This window comes from Myotis yumanensis, unplaced genomic scaffold (assembly GCF_028538775.1).
Source record: "Myotis yumanensis isolate MYYU_CA2020_CCGP unplaced genomic scaffold, mMyoYum1.0.hap1 SCAF_7, whole genome shotgun sequence".
Classification (NCBI taxonomy): domain Eukaryota; kingdom Metazoa; phylum Chordata; class Mammalia; order Chiroptera; family Vespertilionidae; genus Myotis; species Myotis yumanensis.
In genome coordinates this window covers 45,866,028-45,889,811 of record NW_027223758.1, presented here as the reverse complement: position 1 = coordinate 45,889,811, position 23,784 = coordinate 45,866,028, and the positions used below count along the sequence as shown (strand labels likewise).

The 23,784-nt window shown below is 42.4% G+C and overlaps 2 protein-coding genes across 2 annotated transcripts in view; both read right to left on the bottom strand.

The window, feature by feature from the left end:
• Positions 1-7,752: 7,752 nt before the first annotated feature.
• Positions 7,753-21,868, bottom strand: LOC139013934 (serpin B8-like). Its single transcript, XM_070420433.1, has 7 exons — positions 21,680-21,868; positions 17,414-17,653; positions 16,032-16,169; positions 13,606-13,723; positions 11,868-12,010; positions 9,912-10,064; positions 7,753-8,278 (listed from the first exon to the last, which is right to left on the bottom strand). The coding sequence occupies exons 2-7, from the start codon at positions 17,579-17,581 to the stop codon at positions 7,874-7,876; spliced, it is 1,125 nt and encodes a 374-aa protein (XP_070276534.1). The 5' UTR covers positions 17,582-17,653; positions 21,680-21,868; the 3' UTR covers positions 7,753-7,873.
• Positions 21,869-22,167: 299 nt separating this feature from the next.
• LOC139013484 (serpin B8-like) overlaps positions 22,168-23,784 on the bottom strand; it is a 10,342-nt gene continuing 8,725 nt past the window's right edge. The window contains exon 5 of the mRNA XM_070419507.1: positions 22,168-22,184. Coding sequence (XP_070275608.1) covers positions 22,168-22,184 — 17 coding nt within the window. The remainder of the gene's footprint in view (positions 22,185-23,784) is intronic.

Sequence of the window (23,784 nt, the reverse complement as noted above, 5' to 3'; positions counted from 1 at the left end):
TGATAAAAAGAAACAGAGAGTAGGCCCCCTGTTTAACTGATACCCGTGGGCACGAGGACACGAAGCCATGTGGGATATTCACCAAAGTACCCCGTCCACTACAGCTGAAATATTATGTACACGTACCAGTAGAGTCTCATGCCTCCCCTTCTTCTACAATCATCATTCAGGACCACCACCAATCAGATTTGTGCTCCAGAACACTCATTCAAAATAGTTAATAAATTTATAAAAGGTGTAAGGCTATGTGCAGGGTGCTGGGCAAGCCATACAAGCTCTATAGGTCTTAGATATCATAAAAGAAAGAGTGGTGTTTAGATTACTCTTAAAAATCCCTTCCCATTCAAATACCAAAACTGTGACTTCCCAACAAACTGGTCTCCATCACTTGTCAGTCTTAGCAATAACAATGTTTATCCCTTCCACTCATCACCATTGATATTTCTCTCTGGTGTCTACCTAAACATATGGAAATCAACCTTCAACCTCCCCTGAAAACAACTATCAGAGATTCTGGGCTTTCTAGAACAAACCTGATTTCAACCAGAACAATCTTGATTTCAAGCTAGAAAAGAAAACCTGGTTTCAAACCTGTTTCTCAGAAAACGCGCCTGCATTGTGCCCTGATTCCACTTGAACACTTTCTTTGTGTGCCTTTAGGAAAGTTCTCTGGCCCACTGGATAAGCAAGGCCTCTCCCTGCTGAAGGGCTTTATGGTGTTTCGCCAGCTATGCTTCTCAGGAAGGGATAACCAGGTCAGCTATTCCCACCCCCCACCCCAGGGCTCACGGGCCTCCCTCTCCTGGGGAAGAGGCATAGAGGGTCTGGAATATAAATAAGCCAACTTCCAATCAGCATCAGGAAGGCTACAGAAGCCACCACGCCTTAAGGGAGTTGTTTCCTCCAAATTGTGGTCCCCTAATTGAATGTTGGCTCTCTTTATGGGGAGGAGAGGAGATTGCCCAGAGACCTTGGTTAGCACAAGCAAGTTTGCCTAAACCTCTTTCTGGGGCACAAGCAGCAGCCCTGAGAACTATTAGCGGAGGCCTTAATTCTGATGAGAACATCTTCAAAGGCCCCGAGTGAGGGAAGAAGTGTCACTGAAAAATGTTAAAATGACAAATAGCAATATTTCCGCTGACAAAAGATGAAGATGAAACAAATGTTAGAACAAGAAAGCATGATTTTATTTGGCGATGCTCTCCCTGGCAACTGTCATCAAAGTCTTGAACTGAAATGAAAAAGGTTATCGATATAACAAGCACACGAGAGCATACTTAGATTTCTAACAACAAAAGTCATCTTTGAAATAACAAAAGCTTGTAATAAAATGAAAACTCACAAGGCAGAAAGTAAAGGGTGGCCCCAAATAGCCTGGTGCTGCACATTTGTTAGAGAACGTTAGAGCTGGAAGCCACTTAGGGGTCATCCGGACAAATCCTTTAATGTTACAGAGGAGGAGCTGCTGAACCCAAAGGACTTTAAGTTACTTGTTCAAGGTCATATAACTAGTTAGTGACTTCTGAATTGTTAGCAACTGCCTTTTCTGCTTCTGCAGAGCCAATTTTTGAAGTCTTCAACCTAAAAACTTACCTTTGCCTAGTTACTGAAGTTCAAGGTCACTAGTTGCTGGGCCTCGTATTTGTCTTGTTGTCTTTGATCCATTCTGTGTTCTTCTCACATAGACTTGCTGGAAGGCACATCACTACCATAGACTACCACCCCCTCAGCCGCAGATCCAGCCTGCCATTATCTGACATGATAGAGACAAAGACTGTAAATCCCAGAAAAATCTTGGGCAAAAAGGTTAGAGAAGGCGAGGTGCATCCTAGAAACTGACGCCCATAGAATTAAATATTATGAATCAAAGGAAAGATATAAAACCCAAAAAGGAAATAAATAAATAAATAAATAAAATTTCAAAAAAATTAAAAACTTTAAACACTGCTCAGTATGAGAGGTCCTGAGGATCAGTCAATAGGTGAGACATTTGGACAATTTACCTTTTAGAAACTTGTCAAGGATTTGGAGCTCTGTAGCTTAATCTGCCTTTCAGATAAACAGATTATACATTTTTTAAAAAATGTGAAAAAACATATTTTAAAAAGCATGGCGCATATAGAGCAAAACAAATTCAGATCAAAGGGAAAGAAGCAGCATGAAAAATACTCAGAGAAACACAACTGGAGAAAGATCTTCTGCAGAATCTAGTGTACTGACATATGCAACAGAAATCAGGATGTGTTATTTATGAAATGGGCTCACACCATCAAGGAGAGAAGAGTCTAGCATGGCAAGTCTGAGATAACTGGCATAAGGAAGGATGTCCCAAGGACCCTCAATGTACACTCTCTTCCCAGATCTCCTCCTTTCCCAGCCTCACCCATGGCCCCTCCTTCAGCTGAAACAGTCTTCTAGGCTCCAGACCCAACTATGAAGCTGTCCTCATGAAATAAAATGGTGGAATCTCAATGTTAACAAGTTCAAGATGGGACTCGTGGTCCCTATCCCACCTAAAAACTCTTACTCCTGATCCCCTTCAGCTGTCCCTTATTGCAGGAAACACATCTCCTTCCATTCCTTTGCTCATCTCAACCCTTCAATAACTTTACTTCTCCACACCAACCCCACATGTATGTTGACACATTCTGTCCAACACTTGGACCTCTGATTTCTTCTTTAAAAGATGACTCCACCACATTCCCTTCCCTACATATATTTCTCTACCAATCCAGTGTGAACAGGCCTCATCTGTTGTCAAGGCTATTAAATAATCTTCCAGTTGGGCTTCTTGTTCCTATTTTTGCTCCCTTTATTTCATTCCCCATATAGTAGTCCAAATAATCTTTATAAATTACAAATTTAAATATATTTCTCCTCAATGTAAAACCTTTTATTCATTGGTTTACTACAGGACAAATATTGACACTCAGCAGAGTTGATCTGGAAGAAACAATTTAGGTAAGAACATGAAAAACCTTCATTAATATCTTTAGCTAATTCTAGAAGTTATTAAACATGCTTACACACACATAGACAAACACACACACTGATATGAAAAAAAGGAATGATCAAAAGGCAAAAAATACCACATTATTGCCTCCCTAATCAATATAGAAACTAGGAGAAAAAGCTCAAGATATATTTTAAAATTTAAGAAGGGAAAATAGAAAGAAGTTGAGTGTAGGGTCCAACACTCAATGCACATGCATTCTAGACAGTAAGATAGTAAGAGAAGAAAAACCCAATAAACTATACCCCATTTCATCAATTCTAAAATGACCTCAGCTCTGAAATGCATTATTATTTCATGTACCACTAAGGAAATGAAAGCTCTGCCAATTGAATTATGATACGATACTTTCTTTCACTTAAATTTTTATTCTTTTATGTACTTAGATGTATATTTTAATATGCCTTATTATTGTTCATAATTAAATATTTGCAATATATACTTCAAAATAACCTTAGAACATATTTAGAGTCTGAGTCTTTTTCATTATCATGGGGCATAAACTATGGATGTTCATGTTTTTCATCACATCACTGTGTATTGATTATGCCATCAAGAGCTTTGCTATGTGGATATCACCAAACACCACCAAACAGGAGCAAACACAGCACTATTGTCTCTGGGATTTTCTTCCAAGTGGCTAATACCCTTTCTGCAGATTCTGCTGTTGGTATGTGATTGGTCATCCTTTAGCACAACTTTTGCTGCTTGTCTGTTTTGCTGCTCCTATAAATCATGGCCACTGCTTTGCAAGAAAATAGAAAAATGCACTAGTTCCTCCAAATATAAAGTGTTTGCTTCTCTAATATCAAATTCCACATCAATTTCACTTCAATAATTTTTGATATTCACAATAATTTTCTCAATGTCAAATAATCATATAACCTTAAAAATAATGACAACTATACTTAACACATATATCACCAATGATAACTTAAAGTGGGAAAAAATTATAGGCATCTATGACTAAATGCAAGCATGTATGGGCAATAAAAGTTACATCAAGACATATCTTAATTTCAGAAGTATAAAGGTGTACAAAAATGGGTCTTAGTGTAAGTACAGTGTAATATTGAACTTTTCATCCAACTTTTATGATTTATTTTTTCTATGTTCATCTGTCCAGTTTGAAAATTTTACCTTTCCTATGAATCATGCCCTTTTCTATATCAAATGATAGCATTTCTCCATTTTTATTAATTTCCTTAAAGTCTACTTGTTCTGATATTATTAATAGCTTGACTACTGCTGTCCTTTTAAATTTGCCTGATACATCTTTACCTCTCAGTTCACGTACATATTTTGTGTCACTTTGTTTGAGAAATGCTAATTGAAATCACATTTGGCAAAATACTGTTTTTCATCTCCAATCTAAAAGTTTTCTTTGTCTTTTAACAGGAAAGTTACATTTAGTTTTATTATTAAATTTGCAATATTTTATTTTTTCTATCTTAGCTGATTGTAGTTCTCAAAACATCATATCATACCATGATTTATCCATTCTTTTATTAAATTTCTTTTCATTGTTAAATGCATCATACATATAATGCAATGAATTTACATATATACTATACTTAAAAGTTAATAGTAGATTGAATAATTATCTAATATTCACTACCCAGTTTAAGAAACAGAGAATCATGAATAATTTTAAAGCTCCCTGCTGACCTAGCTAATCACATTCTTTCCTGGATTTAATATTATTCTATGTTTTGTATGAATTTCTTTGTTCTTTCCTCTGTAGCTTATGTATATAGCACAATATTCAGTTTGCCTATTGTTTAACATTATGCGAATGCAACTGACACTTGTTATTTTTGGTTGGCATTGTGTTTTATAGTGGTAGCTATGGTTAATTTATTTTGCTTAATATATGGTATTCTGCACAAATTTGTACAAACTCCAGAAAACGCCAGTAACATTATGTACTGTATGAAATGTGCAGACTATGTGAATGGTGCCCCAGAGCTGAGCAAGGCAATGACCCTGATTCTTTCCTCTGCATGAGTGCAACATGATTTATTCATTTTAATAATTCAGTGTTTTTTCTATATTTCTACATTTTTTTCTTGCTATGATGAACAATGTTGCTATGAGCATTATTTTGCATGCTTTTTGAACATAGAGTTTTTCTAGGGTTTCTAGCCAGGAGTGGAATATCTGGTCATAGTATATATCAATGCTTAACATTACTAAGTCATGCCAGAATCCTTTTCTAAGTGGTTTTACCAATTTCTGCTCCCTCCAGCATTATATGAGAATTGCTCTTGATCTTTGCCAAGATTTTGTATTTGCAGGCTTTTCTTTTTAAATCTAGAGACTATAAAATATAATTTATATTTTTAAAGAGTAATTCAAATTTATTAATGGTCTATGAGTATATGGTAAAATACACTTTTTTTTACTTTGACATATTAGCACAAACATCATTAAAAAGATGATTCTGTTTCCTGCAAAGATGCCACAAGGCAGGAGTTTGACTCTCTTCCCAAAACTCAGCTCTAGAGAAATTAAAGGCAGGAGAGAAACAAGAGAACTAATCAATCAAACAAATAGTAACAAGAAGATAAGACTCACCAAGCAACAAGACAGCCAAGCCATCCATGGGCAGCAGAACGGTGCTTGGACTCTGGTGCTCAAGCAGTGCACAGCTGCCATTTGGAAAGGGAGACACCTGCTGCCTACAGAGAAGACAGGCTGGGCCAGATGTCTTAAGTTCCTGCCTTGCTGGTCTTGTTCCTTCAGAACAAAACTCTAAATCGATAGCCTATATCATCTGTATTAGCATCCTTGAGGTTATATTGGTACATTTTAAAAGCCTAGCAGGGGTGAGGAATTGAAGTTAACAGGAGAGAATTTGGTTCCCTTTGAGTATTACTGCTTCAACCCTGACCATGAGGTTTTCCTGATGGACTGACAGAAAGTGTGTCATCAAACTGGGTAGGACTGTCACTAAAAAAAGACAAAATTTTTTTAAAAAGGGTCTGACTTTTAAGCCTTACTCAACCCATATCAGCAGAACATATCTGATAACCCAAGGTCAACTTGAACCCACAGGCCAAAAACTGGATACTTGAGGAAGAAAAACACTATAAAATAAATTGACTGAGGTGAGCAAAAATGGGGGCTGGGGTCTGGGGAGGGGGAATGTGGGATATCTGTAATAGTGTCAACAATAAAAATAAATAAAAGAAATTGACCAACCTAAACATTTGAAGCAGAACTGTTGCAACAGACATTTTATTTTTGATATATTTTTATTGATTTTGAGAGAGAGGAAAGGAAACATTGATGAGAGAGAAACATCAATCGGTTGCCTCATGTGGGACCCCCTACTAGGGATCAAGCCCACAACCTGACTGGGAATCAAACCAGTGACCTCTCGGTATATGGATCAATGCTCAACCACTGAGTCATACCAGCCAGGCACAACAGACATTTTAAATAAGAAAATAATAGTGATAAAAAGTAAACAATTTAAAATATCTTATAAGAAAGCACAATGATTAAAAGAAATAAAAAGAAAATAGATGAGACCCATAATAGTAAGATTTATAAAAGAAATAAAAAGAAAATAGATGAGACCCATAATAGTAAGATTCTAAGATCAAACTATAAAAATCGACAGCATTTCTCTATTCCAGAGATAAATAACTAAGACATACTACAAAGCCTTCCTAATTAAAAATAAAAATAAAAATAAACTTGTTCAAGGACAGACAAATAGATGGAACTACATTAAGGGCATAGAGAGAACAATACATATTAGAGCAGAAAATACTATAAATATGTTAATGCAAATCAAAAGCAGATAGTTGTAAGGGTAGAAATCAGCTACAGAAGGGCATGATTAACTTGTGTTGGTTTATAAACTTCTATTTGCATACATAGAACAGGGAAGGATATATATCATTGTTAACAGTAGTGATTGCTGGGTAGTGGAACTGTGAGTGACTAATTTTCTTTGTATACTTTTCTATAGTTTCCAAAGTGTTCAGATTAAAAGTGTGTTTTTTTAATCTGAAAAAATGATGTAGGGAGATCTGTTTTTTAACAAGGGGGGTGCTTGAGCTATGCGTGATTAACTAGAGGATCATTGCTTCCAAGAAGTGCTTGGTGTGGGTTTTTTCCGGGTTGTGTGTATGTTTCAGAAGCAAGGGAAATGGAGAGGACTGGGCATGTTTCAGAGATTTGGCTCCAAACTCATTTCTGAAGCTACCTGCTGAGCCCCTGAACTCATATCAGGTTTATGGCAAAAGGATTTGAAGGAGTGATTTGCATAAGGGACTGTGTGAGATATGGGACATGCAAGGCTGCCTGTGTGATACTGCCCGGGGGACACTCTGTCTCGGTTGTTATGAGACATAGGTGGCTAGTGTTGGTTGTAGCATCCACCCCTGGCCTTGTACGCAGGGGGCCTGGACACTGCCATCTCCAGCTGAGCCTGGCAATGGTGGTGGGCACCTCAATGATCTTTGAGATCATTGCAGAATGGAAGGGCATGTGGAGGGCTGATTTGTCAATCCTTGACATGTTCCTAAAGATGCCCACAATGGGCACAGACTTTGAGGATTGCTGGCCATCTTATAGCAGGTAGGTGAGGGCAGAGTCTTTGAGGGAAGAGCTCCCCAAACATTTCATAACAAGCATACCCTTCTCCTGCCCAAACTCCACCCATCTGAAGTCTCAATTATTCTCAGCGGCCGTGGAATATTTGGTAAAGACATTCACAGACATCCTAGGTGCAAACGCTTTATTTTGGCATTCATACCACCACATGCACCAATTTGGTCCTACAGAATCTGAATCAAGGCAAGGTTGGCAGAAGGGAAAGGAGCACCTGTAAGCAATGGCACCTCTTTATGGAGAAGAGAACCTGCCGCAGAACAAGATGCTGTTGGTTTTGTGGTGCCTGATGAAGAAAAGGAATGGGTGGTCTGCACAAAATCTTGGCTCTATTCTGCAGCACCGGGAATTCCTGACCACAGCAGTGGCCGCAGCCGCCTCTGTGCCTTCCTCATTGACCTCTACAAAGCACTTGTGTGCAACCTTGGACACGGGCACATTCTTCTTAGTTGACATTCCAGAAAAGTCTGCCTTCGCTTCCTCAAAAGCATCAGTCATTCCTAAACTTCGAAGAAAAGACTCCAAGTCATAGCTCTTCTCCAGTTTTAACCGGGGAAGAAAAACTTGAACTTTAATCTCACTCATGTTTTCTGGATCTGTCCAGGCTCTGAACTTCTCATATGTAAGTGCCTTTTCCACCTGAAATAATGAAGAGTCAAATCCTAAAATCTAGATGACAATAGCCTGGTGTGCACCCCCCTTTACTCATCCCCCATAGCATGCAACTAGATGCTTATTTCTGATCCAAGACAATCTACTGAGATTGTCCTTACACCCAGATTTCCCCTCAAATTCTCATCTTTTCCCTGTTTTGTGGAACCAAGAGTAAAACACCTAAGACAATGGGAGGGTATTTTTTAAACCATCTATATAAAATTCATTTCAAAAATTTTAAATATATTTAATATCCTACCTAATAAAAAGGGAATATGCTAATTGACCCTCACTCCATTGCAAAGATGGCGGTGCCCACAGCCAATAAGGAAGGAATATGCTAATTGACTGTTCCACCCTCAAAGATGGTGGCGCCCACAGCCACAAGATGGCAGTGCCTAATCCCCTAAGCCCTGCCGGGCCCAGCCTTGCTGCGCACCTGCCTCTGGAGTCCCCCAGTCCCCTCATCCCCCCCAACCACCCAGGGCTGGCCCAAGGTACAGGCAAGCCTTGGATGGTGGCTGTCCAGTCACCCAGGGCCAGCCAGAGGCGCAGGCAAGCCTCAGATGGTGGCTGCCCAGCTGCCCAGAACCGCCTGAGGCTCAGGTAACCAGGGCCAGCTGAGACTTGCGCTGCCAGCAGTGGCAGCAGCAGAGGTGTGATGGGACCATTGCCTTCCTCTGATCACCAGGTCGACTCCTGCCCCTGAGGGCTCCCAGACTGTGAGAGGGACAGGCCGGGTTGAGGGACCCCCCCCACTCCAGTGCATGAATAGTCATGCACCGGGCCTCTAGTATTTTAATAATCAGGCAGACCCCACCCTCAACATCCTGTGCATTGGTATGCTGGAGCTGGCTTGTATATCTGGCGAAAGCCAATTGTTAAATTCTTGGTAACCTAAACTTAGCCAAGTGGAATATTTGCATGAAATCAGCAAATATTATAAATGAGGGCTTCTTCCATCACCCAGGGATCCAGACAGCCAGCACACTGTTGGTCCTGTATCATCCATCTTACAAATTTACCTTCCTCCTGAACTCTGTTCCTTTTCTGTCATGGGAAGAGGGCTCTCTGCTCCTGTCTAAGATACACTGCTCACCTGTACTCTTGTACTCAAAATGTGGTCCATGACCAATAATAGAACCTGTATCACCTGGAATCTTGTTAGAAATGCAAAAAATCTCAGGCCATAGCCCCTAGTCAAAAATCTTCATTGTAATAAGATCCCTAGGAGATTTGTATGCACATGGATGTTTGAGGAACTCTGCCCAGATCAATCCTGTCCTTTTCTAGTACTTTCATTCAAAAGTTATTGGGCCCTCAACTAGCCCCTCTCTTAAGAATAAAGAATAAAGAATTAAGATTAATGAATAATTCTTTTAAATTCTTGGAGCGCTCCTTAGCTTCAACATTTGTCCTTACCCACAATTCCATTCCTAGATATATACTCAACAGAAATGCATATACACCCCCACCAAAGACATGCAATAGTGTTCATCCAGCACTCTTTGTAATAACTCCAAATTGAAAACTCCTCAAATGCTATCTGACAGATGGACTTAAAGAAAGGAACTAAGACTAGATCCACAGACACTCAGACTCATTGCCAAGGGCTTACCACTGCAAGATCAATGTCTTCATCAGGCAGCAGAATGACCATGCTCAGCTCCTCCCCCACATAGGGCAGCTCCAGGACCTGGCTTTTCACCTCCTCCACACAGCCCATTTTAAATTTATCATGCTTAAACATCATCTGCACTGTCTTTTTTTCCTAATGAAAACATGAAATTAAAATCAGATTTTTTAAAAATGAGCACAGTTCACTAAAAATATGTCTAATTCACAGAACCTCTAGATACATTTAAGCGAATGATTACTTCTATGCATTTATGCTGATAGATACAAAATCCTCATTATTACATATTAGTATTGAGTATAACATGCTCATGCCCCAGCAGATCAATTATAACCAGATAAGAGAATAAATTGTAAAATATGGACAGACATAAAACTCTCTCATTATTTTTGGAAGAAGTTTAGGTTTTCTTTTTTGAGAAAATGCATAAAGAAGCACTCCCAGAGATCTTATAATTAAAAATTGTTTTTCTAAGTTTAGAGGAGAATTGACTAATATTCAGGTCTTTGGGCTGGAGGATTAGGTTAGAGAAGATGTGTAGGCCAGAGGAAGTTAGACTTTTATTCTGAAAAGTTGCTCAAGTATACAATTGATTATACAGCTTTGATTTTCTTGAAGGGAGAACCTTAACAATATGTGTAGGGGCCACCATTTTTAAAGCTTGCATCAAATATACTCGAGACTTTTAAACCTTTGTGCAATGTGCTATTGTCAAGCTGATGGAGGTGAAATTCCAAGCTAACAGCTATTGACACCAGCCATTATCATACACAAAAGGAATGGAGAGATATATTTTTAATGTTCAACTTATAAGTCTGGATACCTAATGTACAACATGATGATGATGATATATATATATATATATAGAGAGAGAGAGAGAGAGAGAGAGAGAGGTGATATGCAAATTCGGCCAGGACTCCATAACGGGTCACGACCAGCCAGGAGGAGGTTGAGCGCGCAGGTGAGACCCGGAGCAGAGACGAAGACAGAGGCAGGGGGGCCTGCCTGAGTCGGTGCGGTGGCTCAGGTGGCCCCAGAGCGGACACAGGCAGGGGGGCCGGGGGACGCTGCGAGTCAGGCGTTGCCCTGGCCCCCTGCGGCACCGGTCCAGCCTGGCCAGACTCCTGTGGCAGCCAGAGCTGCAAGAGTCAGGTGCGGGTCCCGGCCCCCCGAGGCACCAGTCCGGCCTAACACCCATGGCGGCCAGCGCTGCACGAGTCAAGCGTGGGTCCCGACCCCTCGTGGGGTGCCTCCTCGCACAGGGAGAGGCAGGGCGCCTCCTTGTGTGATTTCAATCACATGCTGGGCCTCTAGTAGTTAATAAAACTGTACTGAATACTGGATAATTGCTAACAGAGTAGATTTCAGGGCTCTCATTATACACACAAGAAGGTAAGTATGTGGAGAGATATGTTAGTTAGCTTTTCAGTATGCATATTAAATCATAATCTTGTACACTTTGAATATACACAATTTTTATTTTTAAAAGATTCCCCCAAAATTAAAAATAAATATTCAGCCTTAACATCTGTTAACAACTTTTTCCTTGTGCTCAGAATTGCATAGCCATGGATTCTAAGGCAATCAATAGGCACAGTTTACCATGACACTAAAGAGGTGTCTAAGTAAATATAGGCAGTGATAGTACAATATAAGCATAACTCCAAGGCTTAGAAGAAATTTTCTTTCCATCACAATAATGTGACCAGGGATAGGTCATTTTGAACAAGGATTGAAAAAGGGAAACTATCAATAGAAAAATTATTTTCATTTTTCTCCTTTTTTTCCCAATAACATATAGGAGACATGAAATACATTCAGAAATGGATCAACAATCAAAATAGTGTTAAATAAATGATTGATATTTTTCCCATTCACAACTATTCCCAATGTGCTACTTTAAGAAAATAGCGGTGTATCTGAAGTCGCTGTCCATACCTGGTTGACTTTGAAAGGCATCCCCCTTGTGTGCTTTCTGTCGAACTGCTCCTTCCACCTGCCTTTGAAGTAGATCGCATTCACCAGAACCAGTTTGGTCAGTGGATCAACGGTGCCAACACCCAAAATCTCCGAAATCTTACCTATAAAGAGCAGGAGAGAAATTTATTGCTATTGGGGGAAGAATAAATATTCTTTTACAAAAACCTCCTTGACATAGAACACTGAGGCTTGGTTGACAGCCAGGCTGGAATCCTGTCTTTTCGGTTGCTTGATGACTCGGGGCGATGATGCTTTGGGTTGGGCACCCACACTGAGTACTGTCTGTCCTTAAGCAGCAATCCTGAAAAGGGCAGGTCAACTATCAGTTTGCCTTCAATTGACAGATGTAGAAATTCAGGTTCAGAGCATTTGCCTGACTTTTTTGCTAAGGTCACTAGATGGCAAGTGACTGGGCTGAGAAAATAATCCAAGAGATTTGATTTTAACTATAAGCCACTCAACCTTGGTACCATAATTTCTCAACCATGCCGCTGTTGACATTTTAGGCCAGGTAATTATTTGCTGAGGGGAGGAGAGCCTTCCAAAGAATGGGAAATGCAGCCCGATCATGGGAGAAAGCAGGCTTCCTGAACAGGGTGAATGGAGCAAAGGAATTAGGGGGATGCAATGAAGAAGCCCAACTTGTTCAATAAAAGTAGGGACAAGGTGATCCCCAAAGTCCCCCCAGCTCTAATATTCTGGGGAAAAAACATGGGTAGCCAGCCTGATGGAAGAAAAGGTGTGAACAGCTGTGGAGGGGACACAACAGGTGAAGGAAGGTGAGGTACAAAGCTTCTGGCTTCGCCAGTGACTTACAACTGCTCCAACTACTGGGGAGTGAGAGACCACCGTACATAACACCTAAGAAAACATGAAAGGCTCTTCCCTTCCAACAGTTATTATTTTATGGGCTCTCAGCATAATCGTGATCATTGCTGCTGCCTGAGACGGCAGGGATGCCACACAGATTGAATGGATGGAATGATGAGTGCTGGGTGGGCACGCGGAGAAATGAGTGACTGAAGTCCCCATGTTCTGGAAGCCTCTACATGTTAGCTATTTAGAGTGCTTAAAAGCATGTCCCTTTTCTCTGCACTCTAATCAGGAACTGGTGGAACTATATCTGCTGAGACGGAACGTGGTTTGGACAGGGGACTTTGCAGGCTCCGCATAGGCTGTGGTTCCTGAATCTGGAGCAAACTCAGAAAACGTCACCCTCTAAAAGAAAACTTAGCCACAGCCTCGTGACAAAGAAGGAGCAGGCCAAGGATGAAACCACAGATGTTCCATTACCACAGGGAGATAATGTGAAAGGTGGCCCTATCTGAGCTGCCACCTAAATCAGATGTCATCCTGCCCTCAGAGTGGGGCAAGGCTCAAATAGGGCCCCATGAGGATGCATTTTTCTCGTATTTTCTAGTAGAGTCCAGCGGGGAAGGCATCTGAGACCCTTACACCTAATTTAAGTTTTTATTTGAAATCACCGCTTTGGGTTCTGATAAGCTCAAGAAAAATCACAGAACTGCATGGCTGGCCTGAAATCACAGCGAGCGCACACACACACACACACACACACACACACACACACAGGCTGGTTACAGGGTGCCAGTGGCAATACTGTGGAGGTCACAGCCCAGGCCCCCTCACCTCCTGTTCCTTCGCAGCTTCCCAAGTGCACGGAAATGAAATCTCTCACCTTCAGTCTTTTCTGCCACCCAGTCGTTGATGTGCTTTCTGCATTCCTCGGTGTCTTTAGCAAAGGACAGCTCCTCCAGCTCAGCCTGATAGAACTTCTGGCAGGATTCCTTAAAGGCCTGCAAGCGCAAGATACCAAGTACAGCCCCATGCAGCAAAGGTCCCCACGGTGGGAACACATCTGTTTTTTCTGAACATGTTTCTAGCCTAACTGCTTGCACAGCTCATCCTGCATGTTAACACTCATTCATGCAATTAACAAAAATGCACAAACCACCCACTGGGTGCTGGACACCAGGGTGAAGACATGGCATGAGACCAGAGATGGCTCCCAGTCTGTGAGAGAGATGACGTACACACAGATAGTTATAAGATGTCTTGAGAACATGAAGGGTAGCAGGCATGCATCAAAGAGCCCATCATGAATGCCCATCAAGCACTTAAACTGCATATTGATTTCTGTTTGATTTTTCTGTCTCCCTCCCCGCCAAGCACTCTAACTTTCTTGATTCATTTTTGCTTCACTGGTACCAGCCCCAGGGTCTTAAACATATCTGTGGAGTGATTGGGAGGCTCCATGGCAGAACTAGATTATCAAGAAATCTTACAGGTCTCCCAGGAGTGGAATGTGACTGTCCTAGATGTGTGTGTGTATGTGTGTGTGCCGTAGACCAATTCCAGCATGTCATAATTTTAAGTTTCATCAAAAAGTTGATGAGACTTGGGGACTCAACAGGGTTGAGGCACACATGTAGTCACCTGTTGGGAATGGCTAAAGGCATTTCCCCAAACCTGAATAGGAAACTGATTGTGGCTGCCAGACAGTTAAAGGGCATCTTAATCTACATGCTATTGCCTCTACTGGCCAAACACCTGAACAGCCGTAGGCTATTCCCCAAACTGACAATGCCTCTATACCCTTTGAAACCTTACCCTTTTGAAGTGTATTATCTCTACCTTGCCTTAGGGCAAATTGTGTGAATAAAAGCAAGGGTCCTAGACAAGGAGGGAGTCTTCAGTTCCTTTGGCTGAAGGTCCTCTGACCCACAATGCCTTTCAAAATTATATCTCGTCTCTGGACTCTTTATTAGTCTCTGGATTCCTATGCCATCTACACACAGCCTTTTCCAGATTCCTGAACCTTTCTTGATGCTGGGACAAGAACCCCGGCATGTGTGTGTGTGTGTGTGTGTGTGTGTGTGTGTGTATGGTGTGTGTGTATGTAAGGGATTAGAGGAAAAAAACACAGGGGCAGGGGCTGAACCTTGAAATGTAAGGTGGGATCAAATCAGGGAGGCCCTGTACCCAATATATTAAAACCCAACGATAACTCACCTCACAAAAACTTGGTCTCAGATATAATGTGCCTGGAGGGTGCCTATCCTCTGCCCATCTCCTGTTCTCAAATAGTTTAGCTTCTACAGAAGAGAGAAGATGTAGAGAGAAGAGCCCAGCAACCGAGAAAGTGGCAGGTGGTTCCCTGTGTCCCCAATATTCCCCAATTACAATATTCAAAGATTAGGCTGATGTTCAAAGTGAACATTGTTTAACCAGTAGATTCCTGGAATCATGCTTATCCTAGAAGACCTAGCCAGCTGAAAGATCCAGAATCGTCTCCAGTGATTTTTATGCCCAGTGCAGGCAACCTCCACGGGGTAATGCCCACCAGCAGGGATGTATGTGAGTCCTACAGAAGAATCCCGGGAACTGCCAGCCAATAAGATGGCCAGGCTCATCCTGACCATTTCCTTTATCTCAAGATAGCATCTCTCTGCATATTACATAGCAGCATTTTTGGACCTCACTCACTGAATCATGGCAGGCTTTTTTTCACTGGACAAGGGAACTCTGGAATTATACACTGAAATCAATAAGAACTACTCAGATCAAGAGGGAAAGAGTCTGGATGTCAGAGGATGGACATATTGAGATTAAAGTTCAGGAGGAATATATCAGAAACAATTTAAAAAGGGCATAATTCAGAAGCCATCATAAAATTCAAAATTATAATTACAGAGGTAAAATTCTAAGCAAATGTCTAACGCAGTAGAGTTAAACTTTATCTCAGTTCCTCTGAAGTTTCTATTTTGTTTTCAATTTCTTGTTAATCAATATGTGAGTACTACTGCGCTGGCCCATGTGGCTCAGTTGGTTGGAGCCTTGTCCAGTACAACTAAAGGTCACAGGTTCGATTCCTGGTCAGGGCACATACCCAGGTTTCAAGTACAATCAACCAATCAGGGCTTGTGTGGAGGCTATCTATTGATGTTTCACTCTCACATCAATGTTTCTCTCTCTCTGCCTCCCTCCCTCTCCCTTCCTTTCTCTCTAAAGGCAATAAAAGCATGTCCTCAGGTGAGGATTAAAAATAATAAATAAATAAATAAATAAATAAATAAATAAATAAAATATGTGAGTACTACGTACCGGAAGGAAATCACACGTCTTTTCTCCAAAGAGTCTGTTGGCAGTTCTGAGCAAGTACTGGGTGTCAGATCTGTTAATGTCCGAGAGAAGTGCCTGGAAACCTTGGTGGACATCACCAGCCCTGTTCAGACAAAGTGCCTGGTAAGAGAAAACACAGACTTTTAACATTGCCATTTTGCTCCTCCAAACAAATCTCTATGCTGAAAACCACAGCAGATCCTATCTCGAAATTAGTTTGCTTTCACCAGTCAGCACAGGCTTTCTCAACCTCGGACTACTGACATTTTGGAGCAGTTTCTTTGTTGTTGGGGTTGTCCTGTACATCCAGGATATGTTGCAGCATTTCTGGCCTCCACCCACTAGATGGCAGCAGTACCTCTCAGTTATAACCACCAAAACTGCCTCCCTTGCAAACCCCCGCCCCCCGCCCCCCCCCTCCCCCCCCCCCCCCCCCCCCCCCCCCACACCCTCGTGTTTTGCAGGAAGGCAGGATGTGAAAACTCAGGAGGGAGAGAGAACACAACAAATAGGTGGCTGGAATGGATCTAGCCTGACCTGGGAAAATTTCAAGAATGAGCAGAAATAAACATGAAAATGTCTCACCAGCAATTTTACAGAGGTTCTCCAGCCCAACCAACACCCCAGCCCAAAGCCTCAGTCCTCCTGTGAACTGGATGAAACCACCATGGAGAGAGATTCAGACAGTAAACACACTTCTGTACACCCTGACATGAGTGGCAAAGTAACAAGCATAAGCAATTTTCTGGGTCGCTTTCACAAGACGATCAAAGAACCTAAGACACAAAGAGGTTAAGGACTCCTTCCCTAAGGTATCATCCTCTACTTCAGTGTAGCTGAGGTCACACAGAACCCCCATCAGATCAGTCCGATCATATATTCCTTCTAAGTGACTCTGGATAATAAAAGTCCACATCTGTGTGCATTCTTCCACCACTTGTGCACAATCGTACATTAGAAGTAACTTGTCTGACAGAAAGTGCATTCACATAGCTACATTTCCATTTGAAATGTGTTAGCAAAAGTTAAAATATAATAAAGCTTAAATTTTTGGCCTTCTTATGGGACAAAATTATAATTTACCTTACTTCTCAAAGATACAATTTTGCTGTAGCATATTGATGCTTTATCCACAGAAAATAACCTGAGACTTGATTTCTCCCATAAACACTAAGAGGAGATTCCCTGTCCTATATAATTTACCTGCTCTACCTATGTCTGCCCTTTGCCCATCAGCAAGTGTCCCCCTTCCCACCTACCAGCCACACTGGCTTTCATCAGCTGGGATAGATATGAAAAGACCAGCCCTGTGGAAGCAAAGAAAAAACCATGCATTGTTCTTCCTTTGTGGCAGGCACACCTACCTGGGACATCTGGGCTGCAGTGTCTCCTTTGGCCCCCATGAAGACCATGGCCAGGGCAGAGGAGATGCTCAGGGGAGAAAAGAACACATTCTGTGAGTTGTCTTCTTCACCCAACATTTTTAATAAGTTGATGGCAAAAGTGCCATTTGCTTCCCCAAAGTCATCCATCAGGGAAGGTCTGTTGATACCAAGGGAAGATCTGTTGATGGATGATACCAAAATGGATCTTTCCCAATGAATCTGAAAAGGAATTAATTTCAATATTAAAACAAATTAACACCTTTGGCTACCAGTGCCACAATTCAACTGTGTCATAAAAACACAGCACAGAAGCACATCAGCCAAACCCTCTGACACCGGGTGTGGTCGGCAGAATAACCATACCCCCAAAGACATCCACGTTGAATTCCCCAATCTGTGACTACATTATCTTATGTGGCATGAGGGACTTTGCCAATGCCAGTGAATCAGGAATAATAAGATGGGGAGAGTCTACTGGGTGATCCACGTGGGCTCACTATAATCACAAGGTCCTTACAAGAGGAAGGCAGGAGGATCAAAGTCAGAGATGTGATGATGGATGCAAAGATCAGAATGATGAGAACCCAGGAACCAAGGAATGCAGGCAGCCTTTAAGGGCTGCAAAAGGCAAGGAAACTGATTCTTTCCTTGGGCCTCCAGAAAAAGAAAACAAAACAGTAACTCTGAGGACCTATTTTGGACTTCTGACCTCCAGAACTGTCTGATAATAAATTTTTGTTGCTTTCAAGCACCAAACTTGTGGTAAGGTTTTACAGCATCGATAGGTAACTAATACACTGGTTTACTCACCAAGTAAATCCCAGAGCTCATAACTGATCCCATCCTTAGCAACAGGACCTCTGCTGAGGCTCAGACACTCTCCAAGACCTGCTGACTCCTAATCTCATTTGTACACTAAAGCTGTTAGAGCAGTGGTTCTCAACCTCCTGACTCTTTAAATACAGTTCCTCATGTTGTGACCCAACCATAAAATTATTTTCGTTGCTACTTCATAACTGTAATGTTGCTACTGTTATGAATTGTAATGTAAATATCTGATATGCAGGATGGTCTTAGGCAACCCCTGTGAAAGGGTCATTCGACCGCCAAAGGGGTCGCGACCCACAGGTTGAGAACCGCTGTGTTAGAGGATTGGAACTTTAAACAAAATGGATCTTGCCCAATGAGTCTAAAAAGGAATTAATTTCAATATAAAACAAAATAATACCTTTGGGTACCAGTGCCACAATTCAACTGTGTCATAAAAACACAACAATGTGATTTCCAGTCAATAAAATGAGTTGGCATTAAACTAGTTTTCCCTTTACAGGTGAACAGACAAGGTCAGGACTCATATTAAGGTCTCATAGTAAGAGTGGCCGAGTTGGCCGCAAAAGCAAGCCTTCTGGTACCAAGTATGTCATCTTCCTCTTCCTGGGGGCTTTGAACACCTGCCAACTCCCTGCTCCACTCCCCTTCCTCATACACACATCCCAAAGTGAATTTGTTCAAAGAGCATTTAAGTAGAACTTTCCTTATTTGGGTTTGGGCAAGGAAATGAACAATAAATATCATAATACCCACCTGCGAGCGAGCTCCCTAGGGGAGACACACAGACATAAATGCATGGTTACAAGCCAGCCAGGGGCCCTGTAACAGGAGGATTTACAAAGAGCCATGGAAGACCACAGAACAGCAGGATGAATTTACTTTAGCAGCCCCTGTGTTGAAGATGAGTGGTGAGCTGGCCCTACAAGGTAGGGCAAAAGTTTCTGTAAGCTGGTGAAAGGGGGAGGTGAATTTTAAAGCTGTGGCTGTGGGATTGGCAGACGCAAAGAATGTAGCAGGGGGACATGTTTGTGTGTGGCCAGGGAGTGGGTCTGTGTGGTGTCCTCACAGGGACAGGGTGTGGTGAGTCAGGATGGGCCCCTTGTGCCAGGTTTAAAAGTCTGAACTTGAGCTATTGGCTGGAAAGCCATGTATGGTTTTTAAACAAATGCTTTACAGGAATATATTGGAATTTTCGAGAAATACTGTGGCTCACCCTATAGCATGAAAAATAGGCTGGGGACCCAGCTGGTAGACCACTGCCATTGATCAGTACAGCTAAATACAGAGGAAGCTCACGAACTAGCAGTGATGGCGAACCTATGACACGCGTGTCAGAGGTGACACGCAAACTCATTTTTTTGGTTGATTTTTCTTTGTTAGATGGCATTTAAATATATAAAATAAATATCAAAAATATAAATCTTTGTTTTACTATGGTTGCAAAGATCAAAAAATTTCTATATGTGACACGGCACCAGAGTTAAGTTAGGGTTTTTCAAAATGCTGACACGCCAAGCTCCAAAGGTTCACCATCACTGGCCTAGAGAGTAGGAGATGGAACCGCCCTGCTGGGGGACTGATCACATCAGGGCAGGGAGCGGAGGGAGTCAAGGATTACACTGAAGCTTCTTAAAAGACAACAGACCCAAAGTGGAGTCACTTATGCGAAGCCCCACATCACCAAACCAAGACTTAATTACAGTTTCAGCTCTCCCAGAAACGGAATCTTAAAGCAGTCAATCAGGGTACCTGATCAGCACTAGTTAGGCCATCTGCCTGGTGGACCCCTGCCGTCCCTAAAGGAAAGCAACTGCAATAACCCACCGGCCTTTTGCCCAATCCTTGTCCTGGTCCCGTCTGCCTACAAAAGCCTTTCATTGTCTACAGCTCCTTGGAGCTCCTTTCTGTCTGCTAGATTGGATGCGGCCAGACTCAAACTGATCTTTTGCTCAAATAAACTCTTAGAATTTTTAATGTGCCTTGGCTTATCTTCTAATAGACTGCTAACTATGCTGAGGAGTGGCCAGGGGCCACCGGAAGTTCATATGAGGAGCCAGCACGGAATGGGGAAGGTGTACATTCCAGGTGACATGTGTGGAACACACCACACCAACAGAACAGAACTAAGACAGCCAGGGCGTTTGAGGTGACATAAGGTGAGCAAGGGTCCTAGAGGGAGAGCTTGGGAACCACAGCATCGTGATTCCAGGAGAGTCTAGGCAAATGGGATGATATCACTCAAAAGGTACAGTGGAGGCAGAAGACAAGAAAGTCACCTAGTTCTGGAGAATGTCCAATGTTTGCAGGTAGTAAGAGGAAGAGGGCAGGGACTGCCACCCAGCAATCGGGAACATTCTGGGAGAGCTGATTCTGGGAGAGCTGCGAGTCAGTCTCTCTCTCTCTCTCTCTCTCTCTCTCTCTGTGTGTGTGTGTGTGTGTGTGTGTGTGTCTCATCTGGGGGGAGGAGGGAACAGGGAAGCTGGGAGGCAGGCGGGAGGAGGGGGCAGGCAGGTAGTGAACTTGGAGGGAGTTTGGCCCAGAAGCAGCCTCAGCAAGGAGAGGGAGCAGGGGCTGGAGCTACAAGGCTGAGTGGCTGGGAAGTGAGGACTCCATTCCATTAAGTACTGCGGCTGCTGCGGAGAAGACAACAGGTGAAGGCACACCTTTTCAAGTTGAGAGAGAGAAGCCCATGAAGAACAGATGAAAGAAAGGAAAAATGGACAAAGAATTGAAAAAAAAAAAGAAAAAGAAAGGAAGGAAGGAGGGACGAAGGAAGGAAACGGGGGGGAGGGGGTAAGGGAAGGAGAGAGAGAGAGAGAGAGAGAAGCTGGATCGCAGAGGGACAGTCAGGGGACAGGCATCTGCGCGGGAGGTGGCTCGCCCAGCACCCCGGAACTTGCCCCAGGAGGCACAGAAAATCCAGGCCAGGGCGCAATTAGCACTCCCCTTTTCCGGCTGCACCCTGCGGCTCCTCCCACTCACCTCCCAAAGTTTCCACCCACCCTTCTGGGTCACTGGCTACTCTTTCACGGCTGGCAAAGGGCAACGCAGTGGTGTCAGCAGGCCGCAGTGTCCCTCCCACCGGGACCACACCCTAACCCAGTCGCGGCTCGGCAGCGCTCGGGTCCCACGCCCCCCGCCCAGGCGGACACGCACCGCACGGTAGCGCACCAGACTGCGTGGCGGAGCCAAGGGCGCGGCGGGGACCACGGCGAACCCGGTCCAGTCGCAATCCTGCCGGGTTACCCCTCGCCACCTTTCCCCTGGTCGTCTCCGCCCCTTCCTCCTCTAGCGTCTGCCCTCTGCTTGCTTTCCTCCCTCCCTTCCCTTCCTCCTTCCCGCCCTGCGCCCGAGCTCCTGGCCAGAGGGGTCCGCGTGGGAACCTGGGACCCGAGCGCCTCCCAGCCCCGGTACCTGGGAAGTTCCTGCTGCGGCTGCTGCTCCTGCTTCTGCAGCTACTAGTCCAACTTGGAAGATGCTTCCCGTTCGCTCTGATTTGCTTCCGGCGATGACTCACAGCAGCCGGATTGCACGGGCCTGAACCATCTGACCCACATCCCCAGGCTGGGGCCCGGGAGGAGCCTGAGCATCGCGCTCACCCTCCGCCCAGGCCCGAGTGCAGATGGCTTGGCGGGGGAGCCTCGTGTCCCGTCCTACACCCAGTGGGGGATTGGTTCCTTTTCCCGTGTTAGCATGCGCAGAATTCCTGCTCAGTGTGTGCATGCAAGAAAAGTTAGGACATTGAGACTTGCTTTTGAAAATTAACCAAAAGCAAAACCAGAGGTGAAAAATGGTTCCTAAAGCCATTTGTTTCCAAACTGCGTAGGGTACACCATCAAAACAATTGTTGAGCATATATCCCCAGTACCTATATGAACTTATGTGTACTAATATGTTAACTATTAATATATGATGAACACTATAAAACAAACAGAAATTAAAACGAATAAGAAATAAAAATTTTATTAGAAATACTCATTTTTTTCTGCTTACAAAAATTTAAAAATGTAATGAGACCAGTGTAATTAAATGTGTGTTTGTTTTCATTTTAGTTTAAAGCTTTGACATAGAGTTAATTTGAAGACCTGGTTTTAAATTCAGTTTATTTCTAAACTTGCATCATTGATGGCTGTCAGGAAGAAAGGCTGCTGGGGAAATGGGTTGATTTAAATGGAATAAAAATATCTTTGGTTTTACTTACTAAATCTTGACACTTGATTTTTTTCAATCCATATACTAATTGTGCAAATATTTCTAGTTGAAATCTCACTAGTAAAAATCCATTCATCCTCTTGAAAGTCAGTTCTTTCTGCAAGCTAATTTTTTCTAAATGTTGTATTTTTAACGTTTTTACGGTTTGAAGCCCACCAAATGTTTTCTGTTTGGAAGATTTTTATGAAGTTTTGAAATTGTATTTCCATATTTAAATGCAAATATATGAGTTTTAATTTTTTTTAGTAATAAAATCATCTAATGATGGAAAAAACACACAAATAGATGTTCTTAAAAGGATCACTCCACAGTCTTTAAAAAAAAAAAAAAGTTGATTTCTCATTTACAGACAATGAGCCCCTTTACCTACAGGCAACCTAATACCCCAAGGCTGAGACTCAGACTTCTTTGAAGGTATGGCTGACACAGAAATGTGCCTTCTGCCAGTGGCAAAGAAATTTGCCGGAAGTCAGAACTAGTTCACAGAAGCTGTCTGCCCTTACAGGAAGGTGTGGGCAATCTACAGCTGGCCTATGGAAGCAAAATGCCAGGCAGCAAAATCCCCACAAGTGATTTCTTTCATTGCGACTTAATATGAGGTGTTTCATAAAGAGATGATAAAATATCATATATATTACAATTTTCCATCTTTATAGCTAAGACATAGTCATTTGTTTAGTACATTTTCTTGTACTCATTTATATAATAATATTCAGGTCTGACCCACTCTTCCATTTGTTAAATAAAGTCAAACAAGCAATCTAGAGTGATACAATCTTCTCTAAAAGTAGAATAACAGCTGGTGAGACTACCAATAAGCAGTTTCTGGAGAGCCGAAGCACTCACCTAGGCTCTGTCCTGTTGCTTTTCCCCTGAGACCTCTCAGCTTCATATTCCCAGCTTTAATAAATGTACTCTAAAAATTACTTGGACTTGTACTGTGAAATCTTTCCTGCACAAAGTCAAGAACCCACGCATTACAGGCCGACCCTGCTCAGAGCTTGCTCCCTTTCCGGTGACACTAATATCTAACATGACCAAGACACATCTGTGAAAACTAAGAAGCCAACATTGGTACATTGCTGTTAAGTAAATTCCAAATTTCATTTGGCTTTCACTAGCTTTTCCATTAATGTCAACAGAGTATTTTTAAATAGATAACAGATAAGGGGGATTTAATTTTCCAGTAGTAATTTATGAACTGTCAAAATTATACTTCTAAAAAATTATTGTTTATCAATATATCATCTTTATAAAGATTTTTCTTCATTAAATGATGCATGTGAAACATAAGTGATAATACCATG